This window comes from Lissotriton helveticus, chromosome 9 (assembly GCF_964261635.1).
Source record: "Lissotriton helveticus chromosome 9, aLisHel1.1, whole genome shotgun sequence".
In the NCBI taxonomy this organism is placed as follows: domain Eukaryota; kingdom Metazoa; phylum Chordata; class Amphibia; order Caudata; family Salamandridae; genus Lissotriton; species Lissotriton helveticus.
Window position 1 is genome coordinate 1,138,779,399 of NC_136070.1, and position 15,233 is coordinate 1,138,794,631.

The 15,233-nt window shown below is 47.6% G+C and overlaps 1 protein-coding gene across 1 annotated transcript in view; it reads left to right on the top strand.

Moving 5' to 3' along the window:
* The window catches only part of DNAH12 (dynein axonemal heavy chain 12), a 1,534,490-nt gene that overhangs the window by 968,316 nt on the left and 550,941 nt on the right, over positions 1–15,233 (top strand). The window contains exons 54-55 of the mRNA XM_078661571.1: positions 6,628–6,775; positions 6,906–7,051. Of these exons, the coding sequence (XP_078517697.1) occupies positions 6,628–6,775; positions 6,906–7,051 (294 nt within the window). The remainder of the gene's footprint in view (positions 1–6,627; positions 6,776–6,905; positions 7,052–15,233) is intronic.

A 15,233-nucleotide genomic window follows, 5' to 3' on the forward strand; every position in this document is an offset into this window, starting at 1 on the left:
CACGATCGAGGTCGCGATCGAAGTCATCGAGGTCACGATCGAGGTCGAGAGCCAGATCGGAGTCGGCGTCAAAGTCAGCTTCTGGGCATGCTTCGGGTTCCTCGAAGAAGAAACATAAGAGGAAGAAGCATAGTTCTCGCCATCATTCGGGGTCTTCGGACTCTAAGAAGAAATCTTCTCGAAAGCATCACAAGGACTTTGTGTCTCCTTCTCCTGTTGGTGGTACCACTCCGGTAAGATCTCGAGAGCATACACCGGAGCCGGAACTGGATCCGAATCCGGCTTCGGATCACTCTTCGGAGCATGAGGACGTCGTGGAGGTTCCTCAATCTCCGATTCCGGAGGATGAACCGGAAAATCAAAAGGATCGAGAGGAGCCGAATCCAGTACAGCCGCCTACTAATCCTTTTGGTTTTTACCCTTCTTTTCCTGGTCCTGGTCAAGATCCATCGCATTCCCTAAATGCTATGTATGGAGTGTATGCGAGGGCAATGTACCCCACTGGAGCACCTGCGGGTCATATGGGTCCTTTGTCTTTCAACTTGGGTGTTCCCCAAGCTTATGCACCGGCGCCTTTTCTACCTTTCATGCCGACTCCATATCCTTCTTGGATCGGTTCGGCGCCGCCGAGGTCATCGACTCCGCGCACGGCTTCGCCGACTCCGGAGCGACCTCGGAATTCGGATCGAGGCTCGACGCCGATTCCTGTTTCTCTACCTCCTTTTATTCCAGCTCCTCGGTCGACGCCGGCTCCGACTACATAGGAGTCGTTGCCAGATCCATCGACGTCGATCCGTATGGAGTGGTCGAGACGTAGAGCCCAACGTCTACTGGAGGAGAAAGAGTATGTGGAACCTGAAGTGGAGGAGGGTGAACTTCAGGAACATGATGATTGTTTTGAGGATCTTCATTCTGCTAGCAGTCTTGAACTTTCTCCGGAATGGGGGTTACCTGTGGTTTCAGATGCACCCTCCAAAGATGTGGTACCATACCATATGGTAATTAGAAAAGCTGCTGATTTACTGAACTTAACTTTACCAACAGTTGAGTTCAAACCTAATATCCTCACAGAAGTCTTACATTCCCCTTCTTCTATCATTGATCCTACTCTACCTTTTACTGAAGCTCTGACCGAACCAATTCTGGAAGTTTGGAAAAAGCCTTTGTCTGCACCTGCAGTATCTAGATCGGTGGCGAGACGTTATAGGGTGGCTCCTGGGGATCCTGAGTTCTTGTCATCTCACCCTTCGCCAGAGAGTCTGGTAGTTCAGGCTGCTTGTGCTAATAGATCAGCTGGCTCCTTTCCTCAAGTTCCTGGAGATAAAGACTCCAAAAAGTTGGATCAGGCCGCTAAGAAGGTCTTCTCCTCAGGTAGCATGGCCTTAAAATCAACAAATGCTACTTGTTTGCTTGGCAGATATGTACATGCCTTAATGGACTCGGTCAAACAATTATCTGCCAAACTTCCAGAAGAAGACAGGAAAAACTTTAATGAGGTTGTTTTGGACACTCAAGCTGCAGCCCGCCAAGTTATTCAGAGTGGCATGGACACGGCGGACTCTGTGGCTAGAGTGATGGGTTCTTCAGTGGCTACCAGAAGAGCTGCTTGGCTAAAGTCCTCAGAGTTTTCCGCTGACGTACAGGCTACTCTTATGGATTTGCCTTTTGACGGAGTTGGCATCTTTGGGAAGAAAGCGGATGCAGCTTTAGAGAGGTTCAAAGATAGCCGGGCGACGGCTAGGTCTTTGGGCCTGCAAGCGAAAGGCTTAGCCACCAGGAAGTTCAGGGGCTTTGGCAGGTCCTCCTTTCGTCCTTTCAAACAAGGCCAGCAGCAGCAGCAGCAACAGAACCCTCTGTACAAGTCTTACAGAGGTAGACAGAGGGGTCGTGGACGTGGACGTCAGGCCTCTTCCTCCTCTACTTCCTCCTCTAATACCCACCCCTCACCTACAACAGCAAAGCAGCCCTAGATCCGCCATTCCGGATCATGCGGGTCCGGTAGGGGGTCGGCTTACTCATTTTCTAAGGGATTGGGAATCGGTTACATCAGATCTTTGGGTTCTCAATCTCGTAGAAAATGGGTATGCACTTCCTTTCCAGGAGTTCCCTCCCAATTACCCTCCTTGCCAAGGTTATTGTTCGGAGGACCACCTGCTTCTCCTGCAGGAAGAAGTCCTGGCGTTGTTCATAAAGGGTGCGTTAGAGGTGGTTCCGGAGCAGGAGAGGGGTCAGGGATGCTACTCCCGGTATTTTCTGATCCCCAAGAAGGATGGCAGGCTTCGGCCAATCCTGGATCTCAGGATCTTGAACTTGTATCTGAAACAAGAAAAGTTCAAGATGCTCACTCTTGCGCAGGTTCTTCAAGCGCTGTTGGAAGAAGACTGGATGGTGTCGATCGACTTGCAGGATGCTTATTTTCACATCCCTATCCTGAAGTCGCACAGGAAGTATCTCCGTTTTACGGTGGGTTCGCAACACTACCAGTTTGCGGTCCTTCCTTTTGGACTTACTACTGCGCCTCGAGTTTTCACCAAGGTGATGGCAGTGGTGGCGGCACATCTCAGAAGGTCGGGAATTCCTGTATTTCCGTATCTGGACGACTGGCTCATCAAAGCAGAGTCACCAGAGAAGGTGCTCATTCATTTGCAAGAGACAACTCAGTTGTTACACAGGTTGGGTTTTTCGATAAATGTACCCAAGTCTCACCTGGTGCCCTCCCAGCGCAACCTGTTCATAGGTGCGGTACTGGACACTACTGTATGTCGTGCATTCCCTCCACCTCAAAGGATTCGCGACATACAGGAAATGATTCCTTTATTTTTCAATGGAGCGGTTGTTCCAGTCCTGAAGGTCCTTCGTCTGCTTGGTCTGATGGCTTCTTGCATTCTGTTGGTCAACCATGCACGCTGGCACATGAGGGCACTCCAGTGGTGCCTCCGCAGGCAGTGGTATCAGCACAACGGAGATCTCAGGGAGTCAGTGAGGATCTCCAGAGAAACTGCGGCGGATCTGTCCTGGTGGAGTGTGGAAAGCAATCTTTCTCAGGGAAAGCCTTTCCAGCTGCCTCCATCGGTGGCCACAGTGATAACGGATGCATCCACTCTAGGGTGGGGTGCTCATCTGCGGGATCTGGAGGTCAAAGGTCTTTGGTCTCCAGAGGAAAGGTTGCTTCATATCAACCTTCTAGAGTTACGGGCGATACGTTTGGCGCTCAAGGCCTTCCTCCCTTCCCTTCGCGGTCAGTCGGTTCAAGTCCTGACAGACAACATGACCGCGATGTGGTACATCAACAAGCAGGGAGGGGTAGGGTCGCAGTGTCTCTGCAGAGAGGCTCTGCGTCTCTGGTCCTGGGTTCAGGACCATCAGATTTGTCTGATGGCAAATCATCTGGCCGGAGTTCTGAACGTTCGTGCAGACGTTCTCAGTCGGCAGTTCTCTGCCGATCACGAGTGGAGGCTTCACCCGGAGGTTGTTCACGACATCTTTCAGATGTGGGGGACTCCTCGGGTCGACCTGTTCGCCACTCACAAGAATGCTCACTGACCGTCATTCTGCAGTCTCCAGTATTTCCCCCCATACCCTTGATTCCTCGGGTTCTGAGGAAGATTTGCCAAGACCTGGCCCAAGTCATATTGGTCGCCCCGGATTGGCCAAGAAGGGTGTGGTACACGGACCTACTCCACCTCTCCTCTCACCCGCCGCTCCGTCTCCCTCTCAGGGTAGATCTCCTCTCTCAGATGGAGGGGCAGGTTCTACACCCCCACCTCCAGACATTACACCTTCATGCCTGGAGATTGAACGGGGCAACCTGAACTCTTTTTCTCTCCCTCACGATGTGGTGGATGTCATTCTTTCGGCCAGGCGTGACTCCACCAAGTCCATCTATTCGTACAGATGGTCTAAATTTGTTGTTTGGTGTAGGGAGAAGGCTGTTGACCCTTTGAGGGCTCATCTGTCTGATATTTTGCAGTTTGTTCTCTCTTTGGCACAGCAAGGATTTGCTGTTGCCACTGTCAAAGGTTACCTTTCGGCGTTATCTGCATTTCTCTGCTTGCCGGACCAGCCTTCTCTTTTTAAATCTCCAGTGGTTTTGAGGTTTCTGAAGGGCCTCACAAATAAGTTCCCTCCTTCTCCATTTATCGTGCCTCAATGGGACTTAAATCTTGTCTTAACTTTCTTGATGTGTTTTCCCTTCGAACCCTTACACAAGTGTCCCATGAGGCTTTTGTCTTTCAAAACGGTCTTCTTAGTAGCAATCACCTCGGCAAGGAGGGTGAGTGAGCTTCAAGCTCTTAGTTCTAAGCCCCCATTCCTGACCTGCTGAACTTAGGACCAGGGCTGCTTTTCTGCCTAAGGTGGTAACTCCCTTCCATCTAGGACAATCCATTACCCTTCCTACCTTCTTTCCTCCCCCTCACCCTTCTAAGGAGGAAGAGAGACTGCACCGTTTGGACCCTAAGAGGGCGGTGTCTTTTTATCTGGATAGAACTTAAGACTTCCGGATTGACGACCAGCTGTTTGTTGGTTTTGCTGCCTGTCGGAAGGGCAGATCGGTGCACAAGCGCACACTTTCCAGGTGGATAATCCTGTGCATCAAGATTTGCTACTCCCTGGCGGGTAAGGACCCTCCTGAGGGTATAAGAGCTCATTCTACCAGAGCAAGGTCTGCTACTTCTGCATTGTCTAGAGGTGTACCTGTTGAGGACATTTGCAGAGCCGCGACTTGGGCCTCCCTCCACACTTTCGCGAAGCATTACTGCTTAGATACCGAGGTGAGGAGGGACGGCCACTTCGCACGTTCTGTCCTCCAAGATTTCCTGGTGTAGCAGAGTGGACACCCTCCTCCGGGAGTGGGGACTGCTGTGGGACTCTATTCACAAGGTGAGGAATCCACAAGGCAGATGTATCTATCAGAAGAACAAGTTACTTACCTTCGGTAACGCTTTTTCTGGTAGATACAGTATCTGCCTGTGGATTCCTCACTGACCCGCCCGCCTCCCCGTTGTCCACTCTTCTATGCCAGAGTTTCTATTATGTATTTATTTTATTGTCAAGGAGTTGTTTATTTCAAATGTTTTATTGCATTTGCTTCACACTGTGTGTGTTACCTTGATATTTGTACTGCTTATACTGTGTATATGTCTACTTTCATTGGTCCGTCCGTGTGCCTCGAAGGCACGGAAAAAAGGGCGGAACTGATGTCATCACGCCGACGTGGGCCTATTATAGGCGTCGGTGACGTCAGCGGAGTCGCGAGCGATGCCGTGCCTCTATGACGTCCGAGTCCACGTCGGCGCGAAGCTACGAAAAGAATTTCCGAATGTTGCTGATGCAGGGGGATATTCACAAAGTGAGGAATCCACAGTCAGATATTGTATCTACCAGAAAAAGCGTTACCGAAGGTAAGTAACTTGTTCTTTAATCAGCACCTATTGTTGTTTACTCATTCTCATTCATGTTATGAGAGTATTTATAGTTTAATCAGCACCTATTGTTAGTCCTCATTCTGAAAAGCCACAAAGACTACTGGTCTTCTGAGGGTGGACAGAAATGTGCCCCTGTTTTTCTTATTACTTTTTTCATCAATTGAAGAACACCATCTTTTATTTTATGCATAGTCAAAGACTGAATCTACCCTTTTAGGAACCATTTGCTCCCCTCTTATGCATTGCACACAAACAGGGTGGCAGTAGAATCACTGCTCTGTGTTTCTTTTCTGTGTATACAGTGATGACTATTTTTCTAACCGCGTACACAGTCCCGGTCTGCACTGGGTCCACCCTGGCTAATTCCATGTATGTACAAACTTTGTCTATGTTTAAATTGGCTATTATTTTCACTTAAACCATAGTATATTTATTTGTGTTTCTAGATCAGCCATAATATAACCTGTAGTAAATGGTTTGATTTTTTAAGTTTGTAAGCCCTTTAGGATGCCCGACACTTTGTGTAACTTTGAACCTTCTAGAATGAGTTCCTGACATATAAAATGGTTCCATAATTGGATAGTGTTATTACTATTTATGTCTAATGTTAACTATTTTTAGTTCATGTCATTGTGTGGATTTTTTTCATAGATATTGTGACTGATAACAGTTTTCTCACGTGGTACTAATTGTTAAAATTGTGCACTGTATTCCGAAATGTGCACTGCATCTGGAACCAATTTTTTTAATGTTCCATCATAGATATTTATGTATTTATCTAAAAAACCTACATCATGAGTGTGTTTCTAACATGATAAGCAATGAAAATTGTTGACTTCAAAACACATACATGCCAAACCCTTTTTGAAGTCACATTCTAACAGACCCTGTCTTCCAAAGCTCACCTTCAACTGCCCTACCCCTGATGCTGTAGATTGAACAGATTCTGCCAGTAACATGTCCAGTGCAAATCATCTGGCTAACCAGGATTTGAGGAGTGATGCAGTATATTCAGTGAGTGTCTTTGAAGAGTGCAACCTCACTATGCACATTTAATTACATACCAGACTAATCAGGTGTTAGGATTTTTTCAGTGGCACACAAGACCTGAAGAGTTGGTAATTTAACCCCTTGATCTTTGTCGTGAATAATAAGTAGTCCCTTGACTCTGTGAAGTAACACCATTTCATTTTTACCATAGATGGTCAAAGGCTGCAGATGATCTTCAACACACATATGATAACTTGACAGGCGATGTTCTTATATCAGCGGGAGTGATCGCGTACCTTGGTGCTTTCACTGCTGGTTTTCGACAGGAATGTACCAAGGATTGGAGTCATTTGTGCAAGGTATGCTGATTTTTCCAACACTTCATGGAAACATAGTGCAGAAACAAATGGATATTGGTCGAACAAGTTTGTGCTTTCTTCCCACATAATATTTTGTGCAATAATTTAAAAAATAATGTGTTTCTTTTAGAGCAAGCACATCCCTGGTTCAGAGGATTATTCTCTCAGTAAGACTCTTGGAGATCCAATAAAGATCAGAGCTTGGAACATTGCTGGGTTACCAACTGATAACTTTTCCATCGACAATGGTGTGATTGTTGGCAACTCTAGGCGTTGGTAAGTAACCTAAAGACCTGAATACTGTCAGGAGCTAATGGAAAGAAACACTTAAGAAATGTATTTACGCTTTATATACAATTTTCATGTATCACTAGTTTAAAAGTTGATACACTAAACTATAGGGATCTTATTGATTCTTTGATAAGTGATACATTTTCATATGTCACATGACCACCCTCAAATGTGCCAGAGTTTCTTCTATACAAAAAGGAATAATTAAAAACCTCTTAAAATGCTTATTCCTTTTTTTTAAAAACATTATAGCCTCAATAGTTTCTCATTTTCTCTGCAAGATTGTGGTAGAAAAACCAGGACTGTACCTCTGTGAAGAAAGCAAGAAAGCAAATTATGTTTTTGCAACTCAAAGCCTTCAATGAGGGTGGGTGCTTACCAATAACAATGTTACTTATTGTGCAGCACACATTTTAACAATTCTGAATATAGGGAAAGTTCTGTCCATGAGATGCTTCAAATCCAAGTATCTTCATTTAATAATTTAGTGCACAACGTTGAAATCTCTTCAGGTTTTACCAAGATACAACACTTTGTAAACACCTGACATCTCTAACACATCAACTGTTACCCTGCAAGTGGCTTTTAATGTAGAGTTGCTCTGCCCTATCACAGGGGTTTTTTCCCCTTAGCCGATGGTGATTGGGGGACCATTAAGTACCCTTAGGACTTCAAGAGATCAGAGGTTTTTATTCTGATCCAGGGGTTAAGATAAGTAGTTGTAAGAATCTCATTGAATCGGCTTAAGACAGATAAGAGAAAGGGGCATACCAGCTATTTAAGGTGTAACAATTCAATGTACCAAACATGCTATAACATCTTTGGTTAGTTCAGAGCATTAGAATACTTAGACTTTAACCAAGAAACTGAACATATAATTCAATTGTGTGTATGTAGTGCTAACACTTCGTTCTAGCTGTAGGTCACTTTTTGAGCCTTTATCTTTTAGTTAAAGGCAATTTGGGATCTGACCACATTGTTGAGATTGCTTGCTGGGCAGCTTCATGCACTTGGCTACATTGGAATGGATAAACTGGCTCTGCCAATATCAGTGCTTTGAATGCTGGCAGTAACTATTGTTCTGATGGATACTTCTGCCTGTGGATTCCTCACCTTTTGAATACCCCCCTGCGCCAGTATTCCACAGGAAATTCTTTCCTAGCTCTCCCCACGCCGATGAGGACGTCACAATGGACTGGCTCTGCACGCGGCACCACGTGACGTCACTGGAGCCACAAAAGGACCTCGTCAGCGTGCTGACGTCAGTTCCCTTTTATCCGCGCTGTCAACGCTAACAGATTTTCTAGGGCTCTCCATTTTCATAGAGAGAAAAATGTTGTATCTTTGTATCTGTTTCTTTCAGATATGGCTACTTCAAGGAAAACATGTTTCAAACCTTGTAGAGAATGTGGCGGGCACATGTCTATTACGGACCCGCACAACGACTGCCTTTGGTGCCTTTCTTCATACCACGACGTCGAGGAGTGCCGAAGTTGTAGGAAGATGAACCCTAAGTTGTTCATGGCCCAAGCCAATAAGGAGAAGAGAGGTAGGAAGAGGGCGAAGTCTTCGTCTTCACACACTTCGAGGTCGAAGAAACCTAAGAAGTCCAAGAAGATACATACCTCGCACCATCGTTCTTCGAAGTCAAGAGTTCCAAGGTCGAAGACGATGTCGAGGTTGCCGACGCCAGCTGAATGATCTCGAAAGAAGGACTTCATCATCCTTCTCCTTCTCCTGAAGCGACACCAGTACCATCTCCAAAACTGGCGTCGCCATCTTCAGATGTTTCTTCTCAACATGAAGATTCTCTGGCTCTAGTGACTTCACCGGCTCCTGGTGAGTCTTCTCCAGTCCGTGAGTCTTCACCTGTGCGGGCGCCGTCCCCGACTCTACAGGCTCCTGTTCGGCCTCAGGTGACTCCCCTTCAGGAACGTACAGATCCTTATGCTCCTTTTCCTGCTCCTTGGGCTGATTCGTAGCATTTTCTAAATGGTATGTTTGGCATGTTTGCCAGAGCCTCGACTCCATCCGGCGTGCCTTCGGGCCCTGTGGGTCCTTTGGCTTTTAACCTGGGTGTTTCCCATAAACTATCCCCAGACTCCTTTCATGCCCTTTATGCCGTCAACTCCGGCTCTCCGGACTCCTTCTGCAGCTGATTCGGTGTCGCCTCGAGTTGGATCTACGTCGAGGAACGAAGCTGAGGCTCCTCCATCGACGCCGTTGTTGTCTTCTCCGGCGCCGCGTGTGGCTCCACCGACGTCGTTGCCTAAGTATCGCTCCAGGAGAGAGGCACAAAGATTATTCGAGGAGGAGGAGTATTTACAGGATCAGGAGGGAGGTGAAATTGTGGACTCCGTAGATGAGTTTGAAAGCCTTCAGAAGCTAGTGGCCTTGATACTTCCCCTGAGTATAACCTGCCTTCTGCAAGTGGGGATATTGTTCAAGACATTGCACCTTACCATCTAGTGATAAGGAAGGCCACTGATTTGTTGGGTCTTAAACTTCCTATTGCGGAGATGAAGTCTAACATTCTAACAGAGGTTTTGATTAATCCATCTTCAACTTCTGAGCCTCTGCTTCCTTTTACAGAAGCATTAACAGAACCAATTCTGGAGGTTTGGCAGAAACCTTTGTCTGCTCCGGCTGTATCTAGATCGATCTCAAGGAGGTACAGGCCTGCACCTAATGATCCGGCGTTCTTGTCGTCTCTGCCCCGACGCCTGATGCCAAGTTGTCGAGGCTTCTTGTTCGAAGCAGTCTTCAGGTGCATTCCCTACCATGACAGCAGGGCTACTGTAAGATCTCCAGGCCTTCAGGTGCAGCCCAGAGGCTATGGCTACAAAAGATATCAAGGCTTTGAGAGATCTGCTTCCTTTCGTGGCCGACAACAGTCTCCGCAGAGCCAGCAACAAAATCCCTTGTATAAATCGTACAGGGGAAGGAATAAAAGAGGCCTCAGGGGAGCGAATCGTCAACCATCCTCTTCCTCCTCCTCCTCCTCCTGCCACCGTTGGTTCCACAGGAAAGCAGTTCTAGATCCCCCATCTTAGAACATGTTGGTCCGGTTGGAAGTCGTGTGTCCTACTTTCTACAAGATTGGAGACTGATCACTTCCGATCGTTGGGTCTTGAATCTTGTAGAGAATGGATACGCCCTCCCCTTTTTGGAGTTCCTCCTCCTTACCCTCATCGCCAGGGTGGGTGCTCAGAGGACCACTTACTGCTTTTACAGCAGGAGGTTCTTGCTTTGCTTCAAAAGGGTGCGATAGAGGTGGTTCCGGAGCAGGAACTGGGTCAGGGTTGCTACTCCCGGTATTTCCTGATACCCAAAAAAGATGGTCGTTTGAGTCCAATCTTGGACCTTAGGATTTTGAACATTTACCTTAGGCAGGAGGTGTTCAAAATGTTGACCTTAGCTCAGGTTCTTCTTGCACTGCAACAGGACAACTGGATGGTGTCCATCAATCTATAGGATGCGTATTTTCATCTTCCCATCCTGAAGTCACTTCGGAAGTATCTCCGGTTCACGGTAGGGTCGCAACACTACCAGTTTGTGGTCCTTCCGTTTGGTCTTACTTCCGCACCTCGAGTCTTTACAAAGACGATGGCAGTGGTAGCAGCTCATCTCAGAAGGTTAGGGGTGCCTGTTTTTCCCTATCAGGACGACTGGCTGCTCAAAGCGGAGTCTTCAGAGTTGGTTTTGCGCCACTTGCAAGTAACAACTCAGCTGTTGTTCAAACTGGGTTTCTCGATAAATGTACCCAAATCTCACCTGGTGCCTTCTCAGCGCAGCCTGTTCATAGGGGCGATACTGGACACTTCTGTGTGTCGAGCATACCCCCCTCCGCAGAGGATTCTCGACATACAGGAAATGATTCCTTTATTTCATGTTAGAGCAGTTGTTGCAGTCCTGAAGGTTCTTCACCTGCTCTGTCTGTTTGCTTCCTGTATTCTTTTGGTCAACCATGCACGCTGGCATATCGGGGCACCCCAGTGGTGCCTCTGCAGGCAGTGGTATCAGTGCAATGGAGATCTCAGGGAGAAGATCAGAATCTCCAGAGAAACTGCAGTGGAGCTGTCTTGGTGGAGTGTTCAGGGCAACCTGTCGCAAGGAAAGCCCTTTCAGTCTCCCCTGCCGGTGGCCACAGTGATCACGGATGACTCCACTCTAGGGTGGGTGCTCATCTGGGGGATCTGGAGGTCAAAGGTCTTTAGTCTCCAGCGGAAAGGTTTCTTCATATCAACCTGTTGGAATTGCGGGCGATACGTTTGGCACTGAAGGCTTTCCTCCCTTCCCTTCGCGGTCAGTCGGTTCAGATCCTAACGGACAATACTACAGCGAAGTGGTACATCAACAAACAGGGAGGTGTAGGGTTGTTTTGTCTCTGCCGAGAGGCTCTGCGACTCTGGTCGTGGGCTCAGGGCCAACGGATTTGTGTCTTTGCAAATCATCTGGCTAGGGTGCTAAATGTTTGTGCGGACAGTCTCAGTCGGCGTTACTCGACCAATCACGAGTGGCGGCTTCATCCAGAGGTGGTCCATCGCATCTTCCAGATGTGGGTGTCTCCTCGGTTAGACCTGTTTGCCACTCAGGAGAACGCGCACTGTCCGTTGTTCTGCAGCCTCCAGCTTCCGATGTGGGGAGCGTTGGGGGGCGCGTTTCAGATAGATTGGAGCTCTCAACTCCTTTACGCATTTCCCCCCATACCCTTGATTCCTCTGGTTCTGATGAAGATTCGCCAATACCGGGCGCAAGTTATATTGATCGCCCCGGATTGGCCAAGAAGGGTGTGGTACACAGACCTATTTCACCTCTCATCGCACCCTCCGCTCCATCTCCCTCGCAGGGCAGACCTCCTCTCATAGTCGCAGGAGCAGGTTTTCACCCCCACCTCCAGAGCCTGCACCTTCATGCCTGGAGTTTGAACGGGGACGCCTGAGTTCCTTCTCTCTCCCGCCACATATAGTGGATGTTATTTTATCATCCAGGCGACACTCCACTGAGTCTGTTTACTCTTCCTGTTGGTCCAGATTTGTAAAGTGGTGTGGAGAGAGAGACATTGATCCTCTTGAGGCCCGTTTGTCCAGCATTTTGGAGTTCTCACTTTCTTTGGCACAGCAAGGATGTGCTGTAGCTACTGTCAAAGGTTATTTATCGGCTTTGTAATTTAATCAAAAGGAGACTAGCTCATATTTATTTTAGATTTACACAAAAACAAGAAAAGACTCTAGTATGTTTCGTCATAGAGTGGGAACACCTGGTGAGTGTGTTCATAAAGCCCTCACCCACCAACCTAGTTGGTGGCATGCTTCATCATCGGGCCCACCCTGTAGCACCTAGCGTGCCCCGGGTGTGCTTCAACGCCTGATTACAGCGGAGCTGGTATTTTGCTGAGTGTGCAGTGAAGATAGTTAAGAAAGTGATGTTAAAACGGCTTGGCGGGGGTCCCAGTACCCGAGGGTAGGATTAGACTTTAATACCTGGGCCTCCGTCAGCGGTTAAAAAATAAGGCTGGAGGATGTAAGAGGCGAGTTACGACCTCTCACATCCAATGGGTCAACATGTTTCAGCCAGTGCCTTATGTCTATGCTGGCTTTCTTCAGGACCTAAATAAAAGGGGGTGAGTGTGAGTAAGCTAATGGGAGTGTGGTATAGACTATGTGTCTACACGCCCTAAAGTGTATCTATGTGTGAGAGGGGGATTCCCTTCTCAAGACCACCTGTACACGTAACATTTATGGACAAAAGACAAAACATACAAAGAAAAATAGAGTCATTCGGATGTACAATGTTGTGCACATCTGATTGCCGTCACTATAGCGGATTCATGTGGGCTATAGGCGACTAAAGTGTAATGGTATTGGTGGTACAATTAAGGTGAGAATCGCACTTGTAACTCGAGGGTGAAGTGGTAAGAAAACGGGAATAACATTGTGCATATGTGTAGAGCGGCGCAAGAGGGCACTCTTACGCTAGTTTTTGCTCAGTCTGACCTCAAGGTTGGGAGGTGGCAAGGGCTTGACCCTAAGGGGACAAACGTTTTACCACTCTGATTAGGGAGACCTGTAGGGGAGAAAAGAGCGCTTACCAGGAGTCGTGGTGGTTGTTCCTCATACTTACAGCTTTTCTGGGTAGAGCCTGCTCTGGACCTGTAGTGCCTCCTTCGCATACTGGTGAAGAATGACCCTTTTTCCCGGGTCTTAAATAGTCCGGTTGATTGAATAACCAATTGCACCTGTAGGTTTTTGGGAGGCAATGGTAGAAAGACTCGGGTGTTCGAGTCATGGTGCCTGGGGAGAGTCTAGGCGCAATGTGAGCACGTGCGCATTATCGTTGAGTCGCGTTTGTAAGCATGCACTAGTGTGGGCGTTTCCCCAAGTGGAGAGCCGCCTCGGAGCTAGCGCCCGGTATGTGCGCATGCGCAGTGTGGCTGGGGATAGTCTGCGCATGTGCGGGGCAAAAGTGTCTCGGCCGCGCATGTGCGGGGCGCTACTGATGGACTATGGTGTCCTTACAGTCCCAAATATATCAAGCGACACAGAGGATGTCGTTGATAATACTGTTAAGATAATTAAAAAGGTATGGGGCAATTTACACTATTTTCTGGGACAAGCAACAGTGTATAGAACTGGTATGTTAAGAGGAAAACAACACAAACCACAGTCATTTCGTTTGAGACACGGGGGTCAATCAGTGATGGGTCAAGGAATTCCACGGGATGGCATCGTTCAATCCCTGGGTAGCTGTGGAAAGGCAGTAAATCCACCGTTGTTCCGCGTGCAGCAGTTTATTGTCATTGTCCACGGTGCCTTCAGGGACTTGCTCTATGACCATCCAGGTTAGGTCATTGGGTGTGTGACATTGGGTAATAAAGTGGTTGGTCATTCTGCTTATGTTCTTTTTACATCTTATGGTACTTCGATGATCTGTTATTCTTGTTTTTATTTTTCGTGTGGTCATTCCAATGTACCGGAGCCCACATGCGCAAGTGATGAGGTAAATAAGGTTACGAGAGTTACAATTTGTGTGGCTACGTTGAGTCCACATCTTGTTTGGCTCCAGGTCCAGAGTTTTGGTATGAGTGGTGAGGTGACACACACTACAGTCATTACAAGGGTAATGTCCGGTGACCTTGGGGAGGCCCCATATATTCAGAAGGGTGTTAGTGGCTGGTTGGGGTGGTGGTCTTGGGCGGGTACTGACCAGGCGGTCTTTGAGATTGTTGCATCGCTTGTATGCAAATCTGGGGACGTCCCATTTCTCTCCCCAGGCACCATGACTCGAACACCCGAGTCTTTCTACCATTGCCTCCCAAAAACCTACAGGTGCAATTGGTTATTCAATCAACCGGACTATTTAAGACCCGGGAAAAAGGGTCATTCTTCACCGGTATGCGAAGGAGGCACTACAGGTCCAGAGCAGGCTCTACCCAGAAAAGCTGTAAGTATGAGGAACAACCACCCCGACTCCTGGTAAGCGCTCTTTTCTTCCCTACAGGTCTCCCTAATCAGAGTGGTAAAACGTTTGTCCCCTTAGGGTCAAGCCCTTGCCACCTCCCAACCTTGAGGTCAGACTGAGCAAAAACTAGCGTAAGAGTGCCCTCTTGCGCCGCTCTACACATATGCACAATGTTATTCCCGTTTTCTTACCACTTCACCCTCGAGTTACAAGTGCGATTCTCACCTTAATGGTACCACCAATACCATTACACTTTAGTCGCCTATAGCCCACATGAATCCGCTATAGTGACGGCAATCAGATGTGCACAACATTGTACATCCGAATGACTCTATTTTTCTTTGTATGTTTTGTCTTTTGTCCATAAATGTTACGTGTACAGGTGGTCTTGAGAAGGGAATCCCCCTCTCACACATAGATACACTTTAGGGCGTGTAGACACATAGTCTATACCACACTCCCATTAGCTTACTCACACTCACCCCCTTTTATTTAGGTCCTGAAGAAAGCCAGCATAGACATAAGGCACTGGCTGAAACATGTTGACCCATTGGATGTGAGAGGTCGTAACTCGCCTCTTACATCCTCCAGACTTATTTTTTAACCGCTGATGGAGGCCCAGGTATTAAAGTCTAATCCTACCCTCGGGTACTGGGACCCCCGCCAAGCCGTTTTAACATCACTTTCTTAACTATCTTCACTGCAC